We start from the raw sequence: 22,058 nt of genomic DNA, 5'->3' as shown, positions 1-22,058 counted from the left end.
TGATCATACTCCTCCCTGGACGAAAACATTCCAGGGGCTTCTTTTGGGGAAAAATCCATCCTCCTCATGGTGTTCCAGTCACACACACACACACACACACACACACACACACATGCACTCAGGCTTCTGGCCACGCCAATCGAATTGAGTACTTTCCACTTAGCTCCCTCTGCTTGGCCAGTGAGCCCTCCCCCAGCCCACGGGCTCCCTCCATGCCCAAGCCCCCTTCCTGTGCATCAGCGAAGTCCCAGCTCACACATGACCGCCTCCCGTACAGCCCCTGGTCCCAGAGGGTTCAGTAGTGGTTTGTAAAATGAATCATTCACACAACAGGCAAAGTCTAAAATAACCTAGTAGAAGCCCTAACCAGTTTGGCTCAGTGGATAGAGCGTTGGCCTGCAGACTGAAGGGTCCCAGGTTCAATTCGGGTCAAGGGCATGTGCCTCGGTTGTAGGCTCCCGCCCCTGCCCCTGGTCCGGGGTATGCGGGAGGCAACCAATCGATGTGTCTCTCTCACATCGGTGTCTCTCTCTCTCTCTGTCTCTCCCTCTCCCTTCCACTCTCTCTAAAAATCAATGGAAAAAAATATCCTCGGGTGAGGATTAAAATAAATTAAATTAAATAATAAAATAAAATAAAAAGGCCGAAACCGGTTTGGCTCAGTGGATAGAGCATCGGCCTGCGGACTGAAGGGTCCCAGGTTCGATTCCAGTCAAGGGCATGTACCTTGGTTGCGGGCAAATCCCCAGAAGGGGGTGTGCAGGAGGCAGCTGATCGATGTTTCTCTCTCATCGATGTTTCTAACTCTCTATCCCTCTCTCCTCCTCTCTGTAAAAAAAAAAATCAATAAAATATATAATAAATAAATAAATAAATAAATAATTTTAAAAAATAAAATAAAAAGAACTGGTTCTCAGGGACCGTTTAGGATCAAAAGACTGGACAAGAGCTGCTGGGGGCGGAGTCTTGGTGATGAGCAAAGGACAGAAATGAGGGAAGAGAGCATGCGCAGGGTGTTCAGAAGTGGGTGGACAGCATGTGTGTTGGGGTGTGTTGGGGATGGGGCGGGGGCGCTTGCTGCAAGGCAAAGCGCAGAAGGTTAGATCCATGGGCAGCTCGGGGCGGCCTGGCACGCAGGGGCTCCCCAGAAAGTCAGTGTCAGGGAAGGACTCAGTTCCCAAAGCACCAGGCAGCAGGCACCTGAGGTCTCAGACTGGGAAACCCATCTTGCCATCCAAACCTCCCGCACCCCCACAGCCCCCTGCGTCGCCGGCTTTCCAGTTTCGCAGGCTAGAAACTGGAGTCGCTTGATGCCTCTTCCTCCCACGCCCCACAGCCCATCTGTCGCGAGTCCTGCTGGTTCTGCCCTCAATATGCAGCCAGACCACGTACTGCACGGTTCCATTTAGGTGATACTTTAAAACTGGAGAACAGAAACCGGCTCTGTTGCCAGAGGCTGAGGAGGGGGTGACTACAAAGGGTCCTGAGGGAACGGAGTGCTGACGGGACATTCCTAGAATTTGTTTGTGGTGGTGATCACACAACTACAGGCGTTTATCGAAACTCGCAGAACTGTATGCTAAAAAGTGTTACTTTAAGTAAAGGACACCTTAAGAATACCATGGGAAAAGAACATACTGGGCTCTGGCTGGTTTGGCTCAGTGGATAGAGCGTCGGCCTGCAGACTGCAGGGTCCCAGGCTTGATTCTGGTCAAGGGCACAGGCCTGGGTTGTGGGCTCGATCCCCAGTATGGGGTGTGCAGGAGGCAGCCAATCAGTGATTCTCTCTCATCATTGATGTTTCTATCTCTCTCTCCTCTCCCTTCCTCTCTGACATCAATAAAAATGAACACTCTGACTGGTGTGGCTCAGTGGATAGAGCGTCGGCCTGTGGACTGAAGGGTCCCAGGTTCAATTCCGGTCAAGGGCATGTACCTTGGTTGGGGGCACATCCCCAGTAGGGGGTGTGCAGGAGGCAGCTGGTCGATGTTTCTCTCCCATCGATGTTTCTAACTCTCTATCCCTCTCTCTTCCTCTCTGTAAAAAAAATCAATAAAATATATATTTTTTTAAAAAGAACATACCGAGACTCCAACCAAGCTCATGGCCATTCACCCTGGTCCAAGGCACCATCGCAGTCTCAGATTCTCCTTGCAGCAGCTCCCGGCTCTTCTCCCTGCCCCTGCCCCTGCCCCTGCCCTTGCTTTGCTGTAGTCTGCTCCCAGCACTGCAGACTGGTTCTTTTAAACCCAAAGTCAGTTTGTTATTTTTTAAAATATATTTTTATGTATGTCAGAGAGGAAGGGAGAGGGAGAGAGAGATAGAAACATCAATGATGAGAGAATCATTGATCGGCTGCCTCCTGCACGCCCCACACTGGGGATCAACCCGGGCATGTGCCTGACTGGGAATTGAACTGTGACCTCCTGGTTCATAGGTCAACGCTCAACCACTGAGCCACGCCGGCTGGGCAGTTTGTTACTCTTTTGCTCAGAACTCCAGAGGTAAAGGCACTCTCCAGAGGTTTCTCTTTTCCTCGGAGTAAAGGCTGAAATTCTCACATGGCCACCAAAACCCAACATAGCACAGTATGCAGTGACTTTTCTGGCGACCTCGCCCTCATGCCCTTCTTTCCATGCCCCTCCTCAGCCATGTGACTGCACTCCAGCCACCATGGCCTCCTTGTTCACCCTTGAACGTGAACTACACTGAGTGGCCAGATTATTAGGATCTCTGAACGCATAATAATCTGGCCACTCAGTGTGTGTGTGTGTGTGTGTGTGTGTGTGTGTGTGTGTGTATTTTAGAGGCCTGGTGCATGAATTCGTGCATGGGTGAGGTCCGGCCAGCCTGGCCAGGGGGAGGGGACATGGGCGGTTGGCCGGCCTGCCTGCTGGTCGAACTCCTGGTCGAGGGGACAATTTGCATATTAGCCTTTTATTATATAGGATATACACTGAGTGGCCAGATTATTATGCGTTCAGAGATCACACTAATCTGGCCACTCAGTGTATATGCTCCCTTCTTGGGGTTCTCTGTCTGGACTGCACTTCCTTCTAATTTCCCTGCATGTGGCCTCCTCCCTCATCTCTTTCAGGTCTTTGCTCAAATAGCACTTTCTCGTGGGGGGGGGGGGGCGTTCCCTGAGCACCCATTTGCAACTGCACCCCACTTGTCCCCATGCTCACATCCCTCTCTTTTTTTATTTCCTTCCTCTGTCCATTTCTTTTTCTCAGACTATGGTTCCATCTGACATCCTTCATCTTATGTTGATTTTTTGTGTGTGATGCCTCCTTATAGCCCCGAGGACAGGGATTTTTGGGTTTCTTTCCTGCTACCCTTCCGGGATCCAGGACATGGCTTGTTTGCCTGGCAAATAACAGACACTCACTTAGCTTTTGTAGACGGAGGAGAGGGCGCGCAGGAGAGAGTGCCGGGAACCAGCAGCTCCCTGGGCTTGAATTTCACGCAGCTCCTCCCCGGAGAGAGTCTTGGCCAACATGGGCTGGAGTACAAGTCCCTGTGGAGGTGCAGACGTTTGGGGGGGGGGGGGCCTCCTTCCTGCCTTTCCTTGCTGTTTCACTGCGACCTCAGGTGACTAACAGATGCTTTCTGTCTCATTTCTCTCCAGAAGCAGATGTTCCAGGAGAGGAGTAGCCGGATGCTGCAGGCCCTGTCCCCGAAGCAGAGCCCCGTGAGCAGCCCCACCAGGAGCCGGTCCCCTTCCCGCTCCCCGTCGCCCACCTTCTCCTGGCTCCCGGTCAAAACCTCACCTCCCTCCTCCCCCAAAGCTGCCTCGGCCTCCATCAGCAGCCTGAGCGAGGGGGATGAGGATGAGAAGTAAAGGCGGCTGGCAGGCCATAGGGCTGGGGAGGGGGGCGGGGTCACTGGGGACGCCTGGGTGGTGGGTGTTCCGAAGGGTTAAGAGGCGCAGAAGCTGCAGCTCAGCAGGGAGACCCTGGGAAGGTCTTGAGACTTCAGTCTCCACTCAGCCCAACACCTGGGCCCTGCATGGAGGTTTCCAGTTCGACAACCTATAAACTTCATTAGCATCACGTAGAATCACTGTACTTTAGCCTCGCTAAGGGAAGATGCAGAGCCCCCCCCCCCAACCCCGGGAGACTTGCACCCAGTGGGGTGCGTCCTGCTTTGGTCTTTACACCTGCCCCCACCAAGTACACCACGTGTGGAAGCGGCTGTTCCCTCAACCCGCTACTTCCGGTTCCTAAGGGCCCTGCACGTTGCCCCCCTACCACCCAAGCTCTGCCGGAATTCACCTGTCCCCAATAGAGGCAGTTGCGTCAGAGGCGAATGCCAGCCTTCTCAGTTCAGCCACTGAGACCCAGCGTTGCAATGCATCCGTTCTTTCCAGTCCCAGAAACGTGGCGCACGCACCAAGGCTTATATATAAAAGGCCACCTACCGTGACCCTTGATTTCTTAATTCAAGGGACTGTTTTGACAAGGAGCGCGCCACGGAAGGCCCACTGTGCTCCGGGCGGCACCTTCTCACCATCGGTTGGACTTCATTGTGTCTCCCCGTCACCTTCGGCTGCGGGAGATGCAATAAAGAACAACAGCCTGGCTAGGAAGGGCCAGGGGAGCTGCTCTGCCTTGGCCCCAGGGTTAGCAGATGGTAAATCTCCTGAAGCTTCTCCTTAAAGGATGCTCTCATGGAATGGCTTGCCCCCCCATTTCCGACCAGTTCCCAGTTTCAGAGACCTCACGTAACAGTTCGATGAACCAAACTACATAGTATACCAATCGGGGGTGCTACCTGCACGTGTCTGTTCTCGAACATGCCATCCAGGGTGCAGACCATTTACAACCCGAACACAAGACTCCTCTCCTGCTCTCACTCTCTCAACCCCGGTGAAACCCTTGGTCTCCAGGACCATCTGGTTCCCTTGGCACTTGGGCGCTTTGACAAAAGTTCATCCTGGATTCCTGTAGCAATGCCTGGGACCAACCAGGAAATTCGTATGTGGTTCTCATGGCCTCCCACCAGACAGAGTTTGCAGTGAAGGGAGGCTCTGTAAGAGCACCGTGGGAACCTGAGTTCTGACCCCAGCATCTCAGTGGCCTAGGGTACTCCCTAGACCACTATTGTACTTACCCCTGGCCCTAGGTTTGCCAAATGGGATGCCGACCCTAAGCATTCCTGCTGAGTTATTTGAAGTCACTGTCCCCGCGTCACAGGGAGGAAGTGGGCAGGTAGAGTCCAGGTGCAGAAGCGCATGCTGGGGTAGGAGAGGCATGGCCTGGCTGTCCCAGTAAATCCAGAGACAGAGGCCTGAACCAGCAACTTGCAGGCAGAGCCCAGCATGTGGTGACAAAAAAAACCCCTCTTCAGAGGCCTTGGGGACTGGCCTTCTGGGTGACAAGTGGGGCAACCAGTGAGGGAAGGTGGATGTCTTTCCCCCTAGTGTGGGGGTTGAACTACCGCCCTGCTCGCCATGAAGCTAAGCTGGCTTGAAACCTCCTTGTTCTTGGCATTTCCCCAAGAACTCTGTCAAGCACTCCTGTGGGACGGAGAGCTGTCAGGAGCATGGCCTGAGGGAAGACATTTCCATGTCGCAGTCAAGGCCTGGAGACCAAGTAGGTCTCTCTCTCCAGCGATGCACTCAGGGCAAACTGGGCACGTGTGCCTACTGCCTCAGTGGGGCGACACTCACAGCCGGGAAGAGAAGACCAGGTAGGCGAAGACAAGGTGGTGAGAACCAAGGGAAGCGAAAAGAGGTGCCTGGAGAGAGCCCAGGGCAGAGAGACCCACTTTTACCCAAATCCTGCTCCGGAGCACATAGTGTGGGGTTGGTGTATCGGGCTGATATGAAGTTTGCAGGCCTCATATCCCCTACTGACAGGTGCCACTTATGTGACTCAGATTCAGTGCCATCATAGCTGCCAATTACGGGAAACGCCCCATGCTTGAGATATTCCAGAGATGGGCCAAAATGACCCACAAGTGGGTTCTAAATCTCAACTATTGTCCCTCTCCTGACCGCTAACACCACCTCCTAAGGTGACAAGACTACTGAGAAGGGAGGTGGGGGGAGGGGGCACTTATGAAATCTAACATTTGATGCTTTGTGGCCATCAGCTTCTCTCAGCCTCTTCCCCTTCCCAAGACGAGAAGGGGCTGTTCTGTTTGGGCCAGTCAACAGCAATGGCCATCAGTGAGCGGAGGCTGCAGTGAGGGAGGTACAAAGCATGATGCGAGCTTGGGGAGGTCAGCAGAAATGGCCAAAAGCAAGGAAGGATTCTTTTGCTCCGGAAAGGGAAGGATGCTTCGGACTGAGGACAAGAGCACACCACTGGGGTTGTGGCAAGGGGACAGGTTCCATGAAGGAGGGTAAGGATGGGAGAGTAGTAGTTGCTCTCCACGCACCGTCAAGTGTTACACACACACACACCCCCAACATGGACACCCAAAGTCAGCGGGCACCCATGGGGGGTGTGGGCCCCCAGCCCCCTTGCCTCCCCATGTCAGGACTTCTCCATTAGCCACTACAGCCTCCTGCTGGGAACCCTGAAATCAGATGTCCACCCTTCCACCAGCTAAACACACAGGGGGCTCATAATGTCGGGGTCACAGCGAATGGCCATTTGTGGAAAGCCAGCTCCCGTGTACCAGGGCCTTACAAAGAAAGGTAAAGGGAGTCAACCTCAAGAAGAGTGACCCCGAGACTGAAGTGCTACCTTCTGGCCTGCTCGGTGGGGAAGAGACACAGCTGCAGACTTGCAATCTTGCTTCACGCCTTAGGCTGTAGTTCCTGGCAGCCCACCCATCCCTGGAGGGAGGGACAGAAAGAGCACCGATTTGCTTTTGCTCCATCTTCGGGCCTCCTTTGCGCACCCAGCCGAACCCCAGGGCAAGACACAAGATGGGGAAGCAGCCTCGGCTGAGTCAGATGAGCCCCAACAGCGCAGAGGCACTCCTGTGCCTCGGGCACCCGCTTGGCACCAGTCTTGGCCATAAGCTCATCAAGCGTCTGCACCTCCTCCTCTCGGGACTGGAGATCTGTGTTGTGTCACTGCGCTGTGTGCCGGGACAAAGCCATAAGGAGCATACATACCTGAGACGACGCTGTACATATTAGACAAGATGACGATGACTACGTGGGTTCAAGGCCGACCTTATGCCCAAGCATCTGCTCTGGTGCTGAATAATGCAAACTACTGGAATCAGCCCTCAAACCTACCCCAACCCTTTCGCTCCCGCTCCCAACCCGCTCCCGCTCCCAACCCACCCCCGCTCCCAAACGGAACACAGCATTTCTCACCTGTTTCTAAATAAAGGGATACAGAATTGCCTTTTGGCTTGTTTCTCCAAAGTGTGCAAAAATCCTGGCGTCGCAGCTGTCCCAGCTCTGCCCAGCTGTGTCCTCAGCCCCGAAGGCCGGGCCTCTGCGCTGGGCAGCACTGGGCAGAGTCGAGTCACGTGGGGACCCCAGGTTGGGACTTCGGCTTGTGGGCTCCCCTGCCAACTTGCTTGGTGACCTTGGCCAAACCACTTCACTTCTCTGGCCTCAGTGTCTGCTTTTGTAGAATGAGGGGTTGGAGGGAATAGTTTCTGAAGTCTCCTTTGCCTGGAAAGGCCTCTAAATTGAGGAGGCAGCCTGCATTGTCCCGAGGCTTCTCCAGCTGTGAGGCGGCCACTGAGTGACCCTGAGACAGTGCTTACCTCTCTCGGAGTGGGGTGCTGGAGAGGTCACCTGAGGCCTTCACAACTGATAACATCCATGGCTCAGATGATCCACAATCTCAGGCTCCACCCCCCTTTCTCCCACCTGATGGAATGATTGCTTTTTACCTGCTCGGAAACGTGGGGGCGTGGCCATGTCAACCACTTTTCCAGCTTTGGGAAAAAGCTCCTTTGATCAGCCGGAAGTTGAAAGATGGGGGTGGAGGCACTAAATCAGGATCCCAAATGTCAACAAGGCAGATTCCCCCCCCTCCCCACCTTACCCCCCAACACACACACCACCCATGTTCTGAGAATTGCGCTCAGGCCCTCCACTAGCCGAATTAACTCCATCTGGTGAGGTCTAGCTCTTTGGAGTAACAACAGTTTTAACATTAACCCAGACTCTGGAGCAGGGGTGGGGAACATCCGGCCCCCTGGCAGTTTAAGTCCCTGGAAATCATTTGGTCTGGCCCTGCCAAGGCATTAGGGGTGACCGAATAGAGCAGGCTCATTTTTAAGTTGATCATTTTGTATGGCCTGAGAATGATGTTATAAATCTCCCAATGGCCCTTGGCAGAAAAAAAAGGGAAAAAAAAAGGTTCCCCACCCCCTGCTTTAGAAGCAACAAAGCCAGGCCTGTAGTCAGCAAAGGAATTCATTTAAGAAGACAACACCTGTTCTTCACAGACCATATTACTTGGTTCTGCCACACAGATCAAAAACATTCTTGACAAGTTGTATTTAGAGTCACAGCGACAGGTTTGTTCTCAACTTTTATGATACCTCAGAGATGTTTGCAAGGGCAACACATAATCAGTTGTAAGGCATAACAAAGCGCATGTTTGAGAACTCTGACATTTGCCCCAAAGAGAAATAGCCTTTGTTAATAAATACAACACCCGAGATAAAAGGGTACACTATCAAAAATGTTTACACACAGAGTCCCCGTTGGCTATTGAAGTTGAATGTTTAAACTTCTCCAAGTATTCAGCAGGAGCTATTCGATTTTTAAAAAGACTCTTTTAAGATGCTTTTCAAACCAAGTGTGACAGTTCATAAGCACCAAAGTATATCTTGTGATCAAATTCTTTAAGAAACCATCAAGCCCTAACCGGTTTGGCTCAGTGGATAGAGCGTCGGCCTGCAGACTGAAGGGTCGAAGGTTTGATTCCGGTCAAGGTCATGTACCTCTGTTGTGGATTCAAAGAAAACCTGTTATCTGCTATGCATGTGGCAGGACCTGACTCATTCGGTAACTTGAGGATATAACCAGTCTTTCTTGTCTGGAATCCTGTTCCACTGGACAGATGTTAGCAAGATACCATTTACTAGCCTAACCACAAATCAACTAACACAACTGAGGCGTTTTTTCTTTTTCTACTTGTTTTCGTATCAGGGATTAAGGACAGATGAAAGATGTTCAATAGGTGTGTATTAGTTTCTTATTGCTGTAACAAATTTAGTGGCTTAAAACAATACAGATTTATTATTTCAAAGTTCTGCAGGCCAGAAGTCCAAAATGGCCCTTTACTGGGCTAAAATGAAGGTGTTGGCAGGGCTTCATCCCTGTATGAAGGCTCTAGGACCGTGGTCGGCAAACTCATTAGTCAACAGAGCCAAATAGCAACAGTACAACGATTGAAATTTCTTTTGAGAGCCACATTTTTAAAACTTAAACTTCTTCTAACGCCACTTCTTCAAAACAGACTCGCCCAGGCCATGGTATTTTGTGGAAGAGCCACACTCAAGGGGCCAAAGAGCCGCATGTGGCTCGCGAGCCAGTTTGCCGACCATGGCTCTAGGGGATTTTCTTGCATTTTCCAGCTTCTAGAAGCCGCCTGCATTTCTTGGCTCATGGCCCCTTCCATTTTCAGAACCAGCAATGGCCAGAACAGTATTTCTCACATCACATTACTGTGGCACTTTTGCCTCTCGCCTCTACTTATAAGGACCCCTGTGATTATATTGGGCCCACCTGGAAAACTCAGGCACATATCCCTATTTTAAGTTCATCAGCAACATTAATTCCTTCTTGCCATGTAATACAACATATTCCCAGGTTCTGAGGATTAGCATAGGGACATCTTGAGGGGAGGAACATCACTCTGTGTGCCATGTTATGACGGAAGACACTGGTCATAACCCCTTGAGCCTTTTCCCAGGTCCTGACAGAGCTGAGGAACAGTAACCCTCACGCAAACACAGAGATTCATGTTTTCCGTTGAAGTATTCCTACATTGTGAGGAATCTGCCTGAATGTTTCTCTTTGAGTCTTTTTAAAAATATATATTTTATTGATTTTTTACAGAGAGGAAGGGAGAGGGAGAGAGAGTTAGAAACATTGATGAGAGAGAAACATCGATCAGCTGCCTCCTGCATGCCCCACACTGGGGATCAAGCCCACAACCCAGGCATGTGCCCTGACCGGGAATCGAACCGTGACTTCCTGGTTCATAGGGCAACACTCAACCACTGAGCCACACGAGCTGGGCTGAGCTGCATTTTAACTTAAGGTCTAGCATACATTCTTGTCTTCACCATTCAATAAACATTTGAGGGAGCTGGTAGGTGCTGGGGATGCAATTAATAAAGAGGACACAATCCTTGCCTTCCACCCCAAGTTCAGTTTAGTAGCTTGACTCTCAGGTCTGGCCTCTCCTGACTTTTGACTTTTCTGAGCTCTTGATGAACAATGCATGTTTCTGATTCTGCCAAATAGATTTTTGTGATGATTTTACTAAATAATTTCACATTATTTTAGTATTCACTTTGGGGTGGGATGCTCTAAATTTCCCAAAGTGCAAAGATGACCAACTCTTACCCAGAGTGGGAGAAAATCGGAAAAGATTTTTATTTTTTTTTAATTTTATTGATTTCACAGAGGAAGGGAAAGGGAGAGAGATAGAAACATCAATGATGAGAGAGAATCATTGATCAGCTACCTCCTGCACACCCCCTACTGGGGATTGAGCCTGCAGCCCAGGCATGTGCCCTTGATGGGAATCGAACCAGGGACTTTTCAGTCCACAGGCCGTCGCTCTATCCACTGAGCCAAACCAGGAAGGGCAGAAAAGCAGATTTTTAAAAGTAGATTTTTATTAGGAACCACTCACTGAGAATGCTGACTGGAGGGGACTGACGATGCCACCCCTTAGCCAGGCCTATGAACAATAAGGCTCTCGGGAGCTACCGAAGTCCTGACGCATCAGCACACACTTTCCTTTACAGCCTTATAAATGGGTGTGGGGCTTTGCCTGCAATAGTTGAAACTCTCCCATTTGGACAGAGCTGTTTTATGGACGAGATGGTCCCTCAATATCTCATCCTAGGTTCTTTGATTGTAGGGTGTCTGAAGGGCCTCTCTCACCTGCATAACGGGGCATTACTTGCCCTCACTGCCATTTTGTTACCAATTGAAGGCCCAGGAAGAGAGCAGTTTTCATATAGGAAGTTCTGTTCCAATGACTGCTAGGCTGACAACAATCATCTTTAACATCAGAAATAATTACACTATTATATTTAGTGGTTACTAAGGAACTGTGGAAAGCTGCATCCATCACCATTGCTGAAAGCATTAGCATGTTTATTTTGTTTGAGGACTAGCGGATTCTGTTTGGACAGGAATGCCAGCAAATGACACGAGCAGCATCAGCTTAGCTTAGAGTTTCTTGCACTGCTTGGTTGCCCCAAATCCACATCGACAAGGCCTCTTCTCACTTTTAAGTGCTTTCCAATGAGCTGATAAGCAGAACATCAATAAGGTGGCAGGGATCGTAGGTCTGCTCTGTGCCAAGAAGACAGCGTTTCCTGCATCCATCACCATTGCTGAAAGCATTCTAGCTATTCTCTAGCTGGTCCCCAGGTTTGGGCTTGATCAGTGGTTTTCAATCCTGTCACACGTTAGAAGCTCCCAGAGAACTCTTAAAAAAAAAAAAAAAGCTTCACAGAGACAGCCTGATGGAGCGAATCTGAAATGGAGCCCTGGCCTGGGAGATTCCAACGTGGCTGGGTTGAGACCCTCTGGGCTGTAGTTAATATTTCAACTCACGGGACAAAGTGTGCCTCTGAGAGAACTGGATTCAAAGAGGTTGATGATCAATGCCTTTTCCAGCAAAGGTAAGAATTGATATGCCCTGCAGCGATGGCAGAAAAGGGTCTAAATATCATTTCATTATTTTCTTATTCCAAAAGAGACTATTATGTTGATGTGTCATCAATGGGCAGAGGGCAAAAGGAGTCACTGAAGAACAAAATCTAGAAATGACAAGGGTACTGTTAAGTACCCAGCTCGGTGACAGGTGAAAATGGATGCTCAATGTTAATGTAAAAAGCTTCAACAATATGTAACAGCTGTGTATAGCCTCACTGCCCAATATGGCAACCGTTAGCCACAGGTGGCTATTTACATGTAAATCAATACACTAAATTGCCCGGCCAGTGTGGTTCAGTGGTTGAGTGTCGACCTATGAACCAGAAGGTCACGGTTCGATTACTGGTCAAGGCACATGCCTGGGCTGCGGGCTCGATCCCCGGTGTGGGGTGTGCAGGAGGCAGGAGATCAATGGTTCTCTCTCATCATTGATGTTTCTATCTCTCCTTCTAAAAAATATACCTTTAAAAAACTTTAAAACACATTAAATTAAAAATCAGGTCCTCAGTTGAACTAGCCACATTTTTAACTGTTGAGGTGGCTAGTAACGACCATATTGTGTAGCACAGATAACATCCTCCTCATCAGAGTTCTAGTGGTGGACGATGGTCTATAGAAATCCTTCCTAGAGGCAACATCTCCTACATGATGCCTCGTGACTTACTCTTGTGATCAAAGAGCACATCTATGTGGAATGATGAGGCGGACAGCTGACAATGTCAGCAGATAATCATTTGTAGACACGCCTTTGTTAAGACATTGGAAAGAATTAGAAATGAAGGACACAGAAGTAAAAATGTCCACTACAGCGCAATGCTCTGTGGCAGCTTCGTGGAACCATAGGCTCTTGAGTTGGAGGGTCCGTTTGTGAGTCTAAACTGTACTTACTTTATGAATTTCAAAACAGGGCAGGAGTAGCTGCTACAAGAACGCTGTTGCCCAGTTGTGAATGTTTTTTTAGCACAGCACTGACTTTTGGTTGCAGATGGATAATTTTTAAATTCTAACTAAAACCAGTGTCACTTTTTTTTAGTTAATCCTCACCCAAGGACATTTTTCCCATTAATTTTCGGAGAGAATGAAAGGGTGCGGGGGGGGGGGGGAGAGAAAGAGAAAGAGGGAGGGGAGGGAGAAGAGAGACGCACAGAGAGAGAGAAACATTGATGTGAGAGACACATATTGGTTGTCTCCCACACGCCCGACCAGGGCCAGGGATTGAACCTGCAACCCAGGTATGTGCCCTTGACCAGGAATTGAACTCTGATCCTTTGGGGTCACTAACCACTGAGCAACACTGGCCAGGGCTAAAGCAGTGTCACTTTTCAGAGTCACTGGTTTTATATTCTTTGGGCAAAACATATCACAACATGAAAGCAGTTGACTAGTTATTGCTTTCCATTATAGGTGTGTGTTTTTTCAATTATAAGAGAAAGTTTCTTTAGAAAGTCACAGAAGTAGAAAAGGTGAGCCAGCTGGGCTGTGTGGGCTCAGTAAATAAATTCTAGAAGCAAAAGAAGGGCCCTTGGAGTTTAGGAGAAAGGCAAAGGCATTGTGCCTGGGGGGAGGGGGAGGGGAAGGGAAAGGTGCAGGCACGCTCCAGAGAGAAAGTGCCTAAAGAATGCTATAGATAAGAACATCAGACCCGGAAAGAACCTCGAAACCACGTGGTCAACTCCCACATTTTATCGATGAGGAAACTAGGGCTCAGTTAACAGCTAGCTGGTAGCAGAAGCAAGGCAAACATGTTGACTTCCTGACATTCACACCCCCAAGAACCATATGAACCCGTTTCTTGCCTTAAATTTGCTCCTCAAATTTAAAAAATATGTTTTTATTGATTTCAGAGAGAGGAAGGGAGAGGGAGAGAGACACATTGATTGGCTGCCTCCTGCACGCCCCCTACTGGGGATTGAGCCCACAACCCGGGCATGTGCCCTGACGGGGAATGGAACCTGCGACCTTTCAAGTTCATGGGTCAACACTCAACCAACTGGGCCACACCAGCCACACAAATTTTGTTTTTATTTTAGTGATAAATACACAAGATAGTTATGTGGCTCTCAAATTTTAAAGACACACCCAGGGGGTGGGTAGAGATTAAAGAATTTGTATGCATGTATGCTTAACCCCTGGACACAGACAATAGGGAGGTGAAGGTCTAGGGCAGGGGGCGGGGTGGGCTATAAGGGTCAATAGGAGAAAAAGGGGACATATGTAATACTTTCAACAATAAAAATTTTTTTAAAATAATAAATAAAAAGGACACCCACTCACCACTGAATGTTTAGTAAAAGAATAACACAATGGGTAAGATATGTACACATATAATACCTCAATAAAAAAAATGTCAAAAAAAATAAATAAAATAAATGAAAAAAAAAAAAGAATAACACAATGGCCCTAACCCGTTCGGCTCAGTGGATAGAGTGTCGGGCCATGACCTGAAAGGTCCCAGGTTCAATTCCAGTCAAGGGCATGTACCTTGGTTGCGGGCACATCCCCAGTAGGGGGTGTGCAGGAGGCAGCTGATCGGTGTTTCTCTCTCATCGATGTTTCTAACTCTCTATCCCTCTCCCTTCCTCTCTGTAAAAAGTCAGTAAGAACATATTAAAAAAAAAATAACACAATGGCCGAAACCGGTTTGGCTCAGTGGATAGAGCGTCGGTCTGCGGACTGAAGGGTCCCAGGTTCAATTCTGGTCAAGGGCATGTACATTGGTTGCGGGCACATCCCCTGTGAGGGGTGTGCAGGAGGCAGCTGGTCGATGTTTCTCTCTCATCGATGTTTCTAGCTCTCTATCCCTTCTCCCTTCCTCTCTGTTAAAAAGTCAATAAAATATATTTTAAAAAAAAGAATAACACAATGGACGCTAATATGAAGACTACATTCAGGAAGCACATAGCTGCAGCCAAGTGTCTTTGGAGGCACTGGGTTCTGATGTTGGTGTGGCACCAGTTCCTCAGAAGAGATCAAGGAACCAATAGCCTTTTTTAAAAAATATATATTTTATTGATTTTTTACAGAGAGGAAGGATAGTTAGAAACATCGACAAGAGAGAAACATCGATCAGCTGCCTCCTGCACACGCCCCACTGGGGATGTGCCCGCAACCAAGGTACATGCCCTTGACCGGAATCGAACCTGGGATTCTTCAGTCCGCAGGCCAACGCTCTAGCCACTGAGCCAAACTGGTTAGGGCACCAATAGCCTTTTAATTTTAAAATTTCAAATTATCTTCTGCATATTCCATATACTAACAGCTCACAACTTACACTTATTTTTGAGAGAGAGAGAGAGAGGAAGAAAGGGAGAGAGAGAGAGTGAGAATGAGAGAGACATAGATGTGCTGTTCCACTTATTCATGCATTCATTGGTTCATTCTTGTATGTGCGCTGACCCACAACCTTGTTGTATCAGGACAACACTCCAAACAACTGAGCTACTTGGCCAGGGCACAACTTTTTTTTTTTTAATATATTTTATTGTTTTTTTACAGAGAGGAAGGGAGAAGGATAGAGAGTTAGAAACATCGATGAGAGAGAAACATCGATCAGCTGCCTCCTGCACACCTCCTACTGGGGATGTGCCCGCAACCAAGGTACATGCCCTTGACCGGAATCGAACCTGGGACCTTTCAGTCCACAGGCCGACGCTCTGTCCACTGAGCCAAACCGGTCAGGGCACAACTTATACTTTTTGAAAGCATGCCCCTAAGGCACTTGTTAAAATACAGATGCCTAGGCCTCCACCCCAGAGAATCAGAATCAGTAGAGCTGAGGCAGAGCTCAGGAATCTGCATGTAACCAGAATTTCAGGTCATACGTGGCCTCTCAAACCCAACTTGCCCAGGGCAGTCTGGTTTACTTCGGTTTACATCACGAAGTGCTCTTTCTCACTGTCAAAGGTGTCCTGGCTTGGACAATACATTATTTGGTCCCCTTTCCCCGATCCATGGCCAAATTAAAAAAAAAAAAAAACCACTGTGACAGTTTAACCTGAAGCAGTTCCTTTATTTTGCCAATAGGAGTTCCCCCAAAAGAGAACAACGGCTAGAAATGACAAGAGCACTGTTAAGCACCCAGCCCAGTGACAGGTGAAAATGTTCCCTGCTACAGAGAATCCAAATGACCTATTTTTCCTTTGATGGATCCTAAGAATTTAAGTATCCTTAGTCCATTCCCAGCAACTTGCAAAGATGCTTGTTGTGCACACACTGAATTTCAGAAACTGAGCGAGTAGAAGGCGAAGCTTACAGGTGAGAGGGAGGTGACGACTGGCCCGAGCTCAGGAACAGACCACACCGAAGCACAAATGAATCACAACTACCATTTTATTGTTTGATGATTGTGATACAGAATTGTCCACGTGCTCCAGGGCTAGTTTGGCTATGACACACATCGCGGGTGGCTCTGCAACTTACAGGGAACATTATCTGAGCCGCACACTTGTCCGGTCATGTTTTTCCAACAATCACAGCAACAAAACACTTTTCTCCACAGAACGTGGAGTGACAAATGAGCTCAAACCGAAGTCATCCTTCATTCATGACAGTGTGGACCAGCCAGGCCACAAAATAGCACAAAGCACAAGGGGGCCAGGCTTCATTTCACGAACCATAAGACAGCTCATGAGCACTGGACACACGCGTACATTCATCACAGTAACTAAGCGGACAGATGCACAGAGCGAACCAGATCAGATTGGGACTTGTGGGTACACACATTGTAATGAACTTGTATTTCACACATAAGTTAGCATTCTTCTCTTGTCAAATCCGTTATCTTTTCCCGGGTTAGACTCTGCTTTGAGGAGGTAAGGAGTTATGATGAAAAAAATCGGCCAAGCAAGTAACTTTACATTTAAGACACAGTGCTAGATAATATTCATAACAGTGCGTTTTACTCCGCATTCACTTTTCTTATTTGGTTCAAGCAAGTCTTAGGTATTCACAACTTGTATCCTAAATCTGGAAAATGTCTCAGGGGCCAGCACTTGTGTACTCTGCGAGGATGTGAACTGAGAACAGTAGGTGGGGTGGTGTGTATAGGAACCTGAAGCAGCAATCACAACCTCAAGTGATTCTAACAGCAACAATTCTGCAGAGAGAGAGCAGGATGAGGCAGGATGCTCAAGTGCTCTGTTCCATCCTTCTGAAACCCGTGGTGTGGTGTGCAAAATGGACTCAAGCACAGCTCTGGTTTTGAATCAGAGTGCAGCCTTCATTCAGCAGCGAGCATCATTGTAACAAGGAACACGATAGAAACAAAGGCCGAGGCATGCTCACCCGATTCCCCCAACACTGCATAAAGTCAACTTGTATGTCCTAAATATTCAATACTTGACATTTCCTAGGTCAACCCTGCCTCGGCTGTCTACTCAGAGGCCAGATTGAGGTTTCCCATGGTTATAAATGTTCAAATGACAAAAGGGAAATGGAGTTTCTACGAAAGGAGTGTCGTGATCTATTATAAACAATATAAGCATTTAACTCATCTGTTTTCCCAAACTTGTCTCGTCACACTACCTTGAGCACGGATGGGTAAATAAATGGCCAGCGCCTTTGACTTTCAATTGGAATGAACTTTTGCTTTGCTTTGCTACCATATTGCTTAGAGTATATATGACCTTTGACATTTGTGCTGTTTTAGCCCATTGGCAAAAGGTATATACAGAATTCAAATCAGCAGACCACTTTTAGGTTGGCAAAAGTTGGAATTATTTAATAGAATGTTCTTTCAAGTGAAATGTTATTATCCCAAAAGGATTCAGTTCCAATAGAAAACAGAATCCTCACTGAAAAGCCAAGCAGCAAAATTACTAAAGAAAATGCAATTTCGGGGTTTTTCTATGATGTGCATGAGAAAGATCTCTGATATCTACTAAACAAAGGGCATTTGGGTGTCATTTCTCACAAAAACACCTTCAAGCCCATCGAATCTGCGTGGTGATAAAGGCGAGGCTCAAGTTTCTTGGGTAATTGTGTGTTCCTGAGGTGACAATCCTTTGGAAGCTCTAACTAAGAAATATAGACAAGAACTATCAAATCTGAACACATCATGAGAGAGTTTCAGAAATTTCCACGGGGATTCTTATCAAAGGCTATTTCCTGAGACAGTCAAAGGTACTGAAAATGTAATTCTTGGAGTACAAAAAAATTAGGCATATAAAACCAATGTGATCTCTTTACTTTTCCCTTTAAAGAAATTGCTAAAAATAAAGATTTATGATTATAGTCTAAACTCTTATGTTTCACCTTTCTTTAAAAATTTCATTTCATTTTTTGAAAGGCCAGGCACGGACGGATGCTTTTGTAAACATTCTCTCTTTTATATACATTCTCTCTCCTAATACCTGTCCTAAAAGATCACTTCTTTACAGGTACAGAAATAAAAATAGAGTTCTTACAATGGAAACAAACTAGTGGAATCCTAAAATGATTAGTTGCCATTTAAAGAATACCACTGTAATTCTTCACTTTTGGAATTATAACATGAAAAACTTATACAAGCTTGATGAGAACTCTTTAAAAAATGTAATTGCAATCCTGTACTTTTGGAAAATATAATGTGAAAAAATCCAAAATACCTCTCTACGTACATTAAAGCTCAAGCCATGGGATTCAAAATTTTAATTATTTACACAATCTACTATATTTTGTGCTTTTTTAGTAATTAACCTTCCTGAGGCTGATTTTGTTCTTAGTGTTTGCTTAACTAAAGTGCTTAATAAAATGTCTACAGAATATATTAGCCTCTCCAAAGATGAATATTATTTTGAACTACAATCTGACAAAGATCTAACTACATTTAATTATGCTTGATTAATCCAAATGCCACTGAGAGATTTATAGAACAGAGAAATGTTTTTTCAGGTTAAGTTCATACTCTTTTCACTGTGAGCTTCCTGGATTCAGTGTCATCACAAATCTGCCACTCAGATCTCTGTAACATTTTAGTAATCCCATCAAAAAATATTCCCAATAGTCCAAACTGGATAAACCATGGGACTCCAGACATCAACCTCTGATGCTTATCATTTTCAAGAGCCATGCAGATTCCACCCCCAACACGAAGTCGCCACTTCACTGGGGAGCATGTAGCCCATGCAGAGTCCCCAGTGCTGGGGGGAAAAGGAGGCACAGTTGGGAAGTCCAACACTGTTAGGGATATATTAACACTGCAAGGATATTCATTCGAGAAAGGGGTGGGCTTTCTTTTAATGTAGGCACTAAACTGTATCCGACATTTTTTTTTTTTTGAGACTGTCAGTAATGATGTCCTAAGGTGCTTTCATTTATATGCAAATAAGCCAATTTAAAGGAGACAAATTGGCCCTACCTATGGGAATGATTAAAGGCTCCCTGGCATCCTATCTTTCTCCAACACTTAGCTCTACCTTCCATGGGTGACTACACAGGCAGGTGTCAGAGAATGGAAAGTGTCCACCAAGGCTTTGCTGTTTCCTCCCAGGGAGTGGAACCGCCATGGAGAGCAGCATCACCCTCTCGAAAAAAATATATTTTTTATTGATTTCAGAGAGGAAGGGAGAGGGAGAGATAGAAACATCAGTGATGAGAGAGAATCACTGATCAGTAGCCTCCTGCACACCCCACACTGGGGATCGAGGCCACAACTCCTGGTTCCTAGGCCGATGCTCAACCGCTGAGCCATGCCGATCGAGCTCGCAACCTCCTGGTTCCTAGGCCGATGCTCAACCACTGAGCCATGCTGGCTGAACGAGTATCGTCACCCTTTTTCCCCATAGCTGGTGGGCACTATGCGGAAAAAAAACAAGACAAGAAGAAAGTGGAGGCTGTGCTAGAAGAGGAGGAAGAGGACTATGTGATGGCAAAAGTTCTCAACCATCGAGTGGTAAAGGGCAAAGTGGAGCCCTCGAGTGGAAGGAGTTCTCAGATGAGGACAACACGTTGCAGCCAGAAGAGAACCTGGACTGCCGACTTCAGTGCTGAGTTTTTACAGTCGCAGAAAACAGCACATGAGACAGATAAATCAGAAGGAGGCCAGCACACAGCTGACTGATTCTGAAGACAAGGGAGAGGAGAGCAAACCAAGGAAGAAAGAACAGTCAGAAAAGCCCCAAGGCTTTGCCTGGGGTTTGGGCTGGAGTGGATTATTGGAGCTACAGACCCCCATGGAGAATTAATGTTTCTGATGAAATGGAAAAACTCAGATGAGGCCTACCTGGTTCTATGACGATTTAAATAAGGACTGTGAGAGACTGTTTAAAAGCTGTGAATGAAGAGAGAAACCAAGATGGCGGCATAGGTAAACACGTAAACTGCTGCCTCGCACAACAATTTCAAAACTACAACTAAAAGACAGAACGGACATCATCCAGAACCACAGGAAGGCTGGCTGAGTGGAAATTCTACAACTAGAAGGAAAGAGGAAAGCACACGGAGAATCAGAGGAGCTGCAAAAGGCTGAGGTACAGAGACACGCGTGCGGGCGGCTGAGTGCCTGGCTGGCTTTCTCTAGCGGGAAGGAGACAAAAGCTCCCGACTGCGCTAAACCCCAGTTCCGACCATACTGAACCCCAGTTCCGGGCGAGACCCTGGGGACCCAGGCTTATATGGGGGGAATCTGGACTATCAGGTGGAAACTCAGGGGAGCCGCGAAAGGCAGAGGTCTGAAGGCGCATGCACGAGTGCGCGAAGAGAGGACTGACTGCTGAGTGTGCCGCTGGCTTTCTCTAGCGGGTGGGAAACGGAAGCTCCCCACTGCACTGAACTCCAGTTCCAGGCGAGAATCTGGGAATCCAGATTCATTGGGGAGAAACTGGACTGTCTGGCAGCGGGCGAAACTCGAGAGCAGCTTACCTTAGAGGTACTTGCAGCGATTACCGAGGGACACTGAGACCCAGAGGCCTCATAGGGCAGGGCTGATGGGAAGCCAAGACTGTCTGCTCAGTCCTGAGACTCCGCCCAATCCAAGCTGAGCACAGAGGCTTTTGCAATTTTGCAAGTCTTATCTCATAAGGCTGTCTCCATCACAGAAGTTCTCCCGGCGTAGACACAGCTGATCCTCACAGCCAATTGGCCTGGAGGTTAATTCCTCCCAGTGATACCAACAACAATCAAGACTTAACTACAACAAGACTGTACACACAGTCCACAAAGGGGTGCACCAAGAGAGTCCACCTCAGGTAACTGGGGAGGCCGAGCCACTGGGCCATATAGGACACCTAGCACACAAAGCTACCCTACCAACTCAGGGAAGCAGCCAAAATGCGGAGACAAAGAAACAGATCACAAATGAAAGAAATGGAGGAAAACAAACAACTTGATATAGAGTTCAAAACCATGGTTATAAGGTTTTTCAAGAATTTCCTAGAAAAGGCCAATAAATTTAGCGAGACCCTCGAGGATATGAAAAAGGACCAACTAGAAATTAAACATACACTGACTGAAATAAAAAATATACAGAGACCCAACAGCAGACTAGAGGAATGCAAGAATCAAGTCAAAGATTGGAAATACAAAGAAGCAGAAAACACTCAACCGGAAAAGCAAAAAGAAAAATGAATCCAAAAATTTGAAGATAGTGCAAGGAGCCTCTGAGACAACTTCCAGCATACCAACATCAGAATTATGGGGGTGCCAGAAGAAGAGAGAGAGCAAGATACTGAAAACCTATTTGAAGAAATAATGACTGAAAACTTCCCCCACCTGGTGAAAGAAATAGACTTACAAGTCCAGGAAGTGCACAGAACCCCAAACAAAAGGAATCCAAAGACACGTCATAATTAAAATGCCAAGACACATCATAATTAAAATGCCAAGAGCAAAAGACAAAGAGAGAATATTAAAAGCAGCAAGAGAAAAACAGTTAGTTACATACAAGGGAGCACCCATACAATTGTCAACAGATTTCTCAACAGAAACTATGCAGGCCAGAGTGACAAGAAATATTCAAAGTGATGAATAGCAAGAACCTACAACCAAGATTACTCTACCCAGCAAAGCTATCATTCAGAATGGAAGGGCAGATAAAGAGCTTCACAGATAAGAAAAAGCTAAAGGAGTTCATCACCACCAAACCAGTATTATATGAAATGCTGAAAGGTATTCTTTAAGAAGAGGAAGAGAAGAAAAAGGTAAAGATAAAAATTATGAACAACAAATACATATCTATCAACAAGTGAATCTAAAAATCAAGTGAATTAAAAATCTAATGAACAGAATAAACTGGTGAATATAATAG

At 47.2% G+C, this 22,058-nt stretch overlaps 1 protein-coding gene and 1 pseudogene across 3 annotated transcripts in view; both read left to right on the top strand.

Annotated features, from left to right (window-relative positions):
* PCYT1B (phosphate cytidylyltransferase 1B, choline) overlaps positions 1-4,021 on the top strand; it is a 93,720-nt gene extending 89,699 nt beyond the window's left edge. For all 3 annotated transcript variants that reach the window (XM_054715682.1, XM_028155808.2, XM_008148384.3), the window contains one exon: positions 3,632-4,021. In XM_054715682.1, the coding sequence (XP_054571657.1) occupies positions 3,632-3,844 (213 nt within the window). In that variant the 3' untranslated portion in view covers positions 3,845-4,021. The remainder of the gene's footprint in view (positions 1-3,631) is intronic.
* Positions 4,022-6,579: 2,558 nt separating this feature from the next.
* LOC103292260 (chromobox protein homolog 1-like) lies at positions 6,580-20,048 on the top strand (annotated as a pseudogene).
* The last annotated feature ends 2,010 nt before the right edge of the window (positions 20,049-22,058 follow it).

Source organism: Eptesicus fuscus, chromosome 1 (genome assembly GCF_027574615.1).
Source record: "Eptesicus fuscus isolate TK198812 chromosome 1, DD_ASM_mEF_20220401, whole genome shotgun sequence".
Classification (NCBI taxonomy): Eukaryota; Metazoa; Chordata; class Mammalia; order Chiroptera; family Vespertilionidae; genus Eptesicus; species Eptesicus fuscus.
This window is presented reverse-complemented; position numbering and strand designations above follow the sequence as displayed.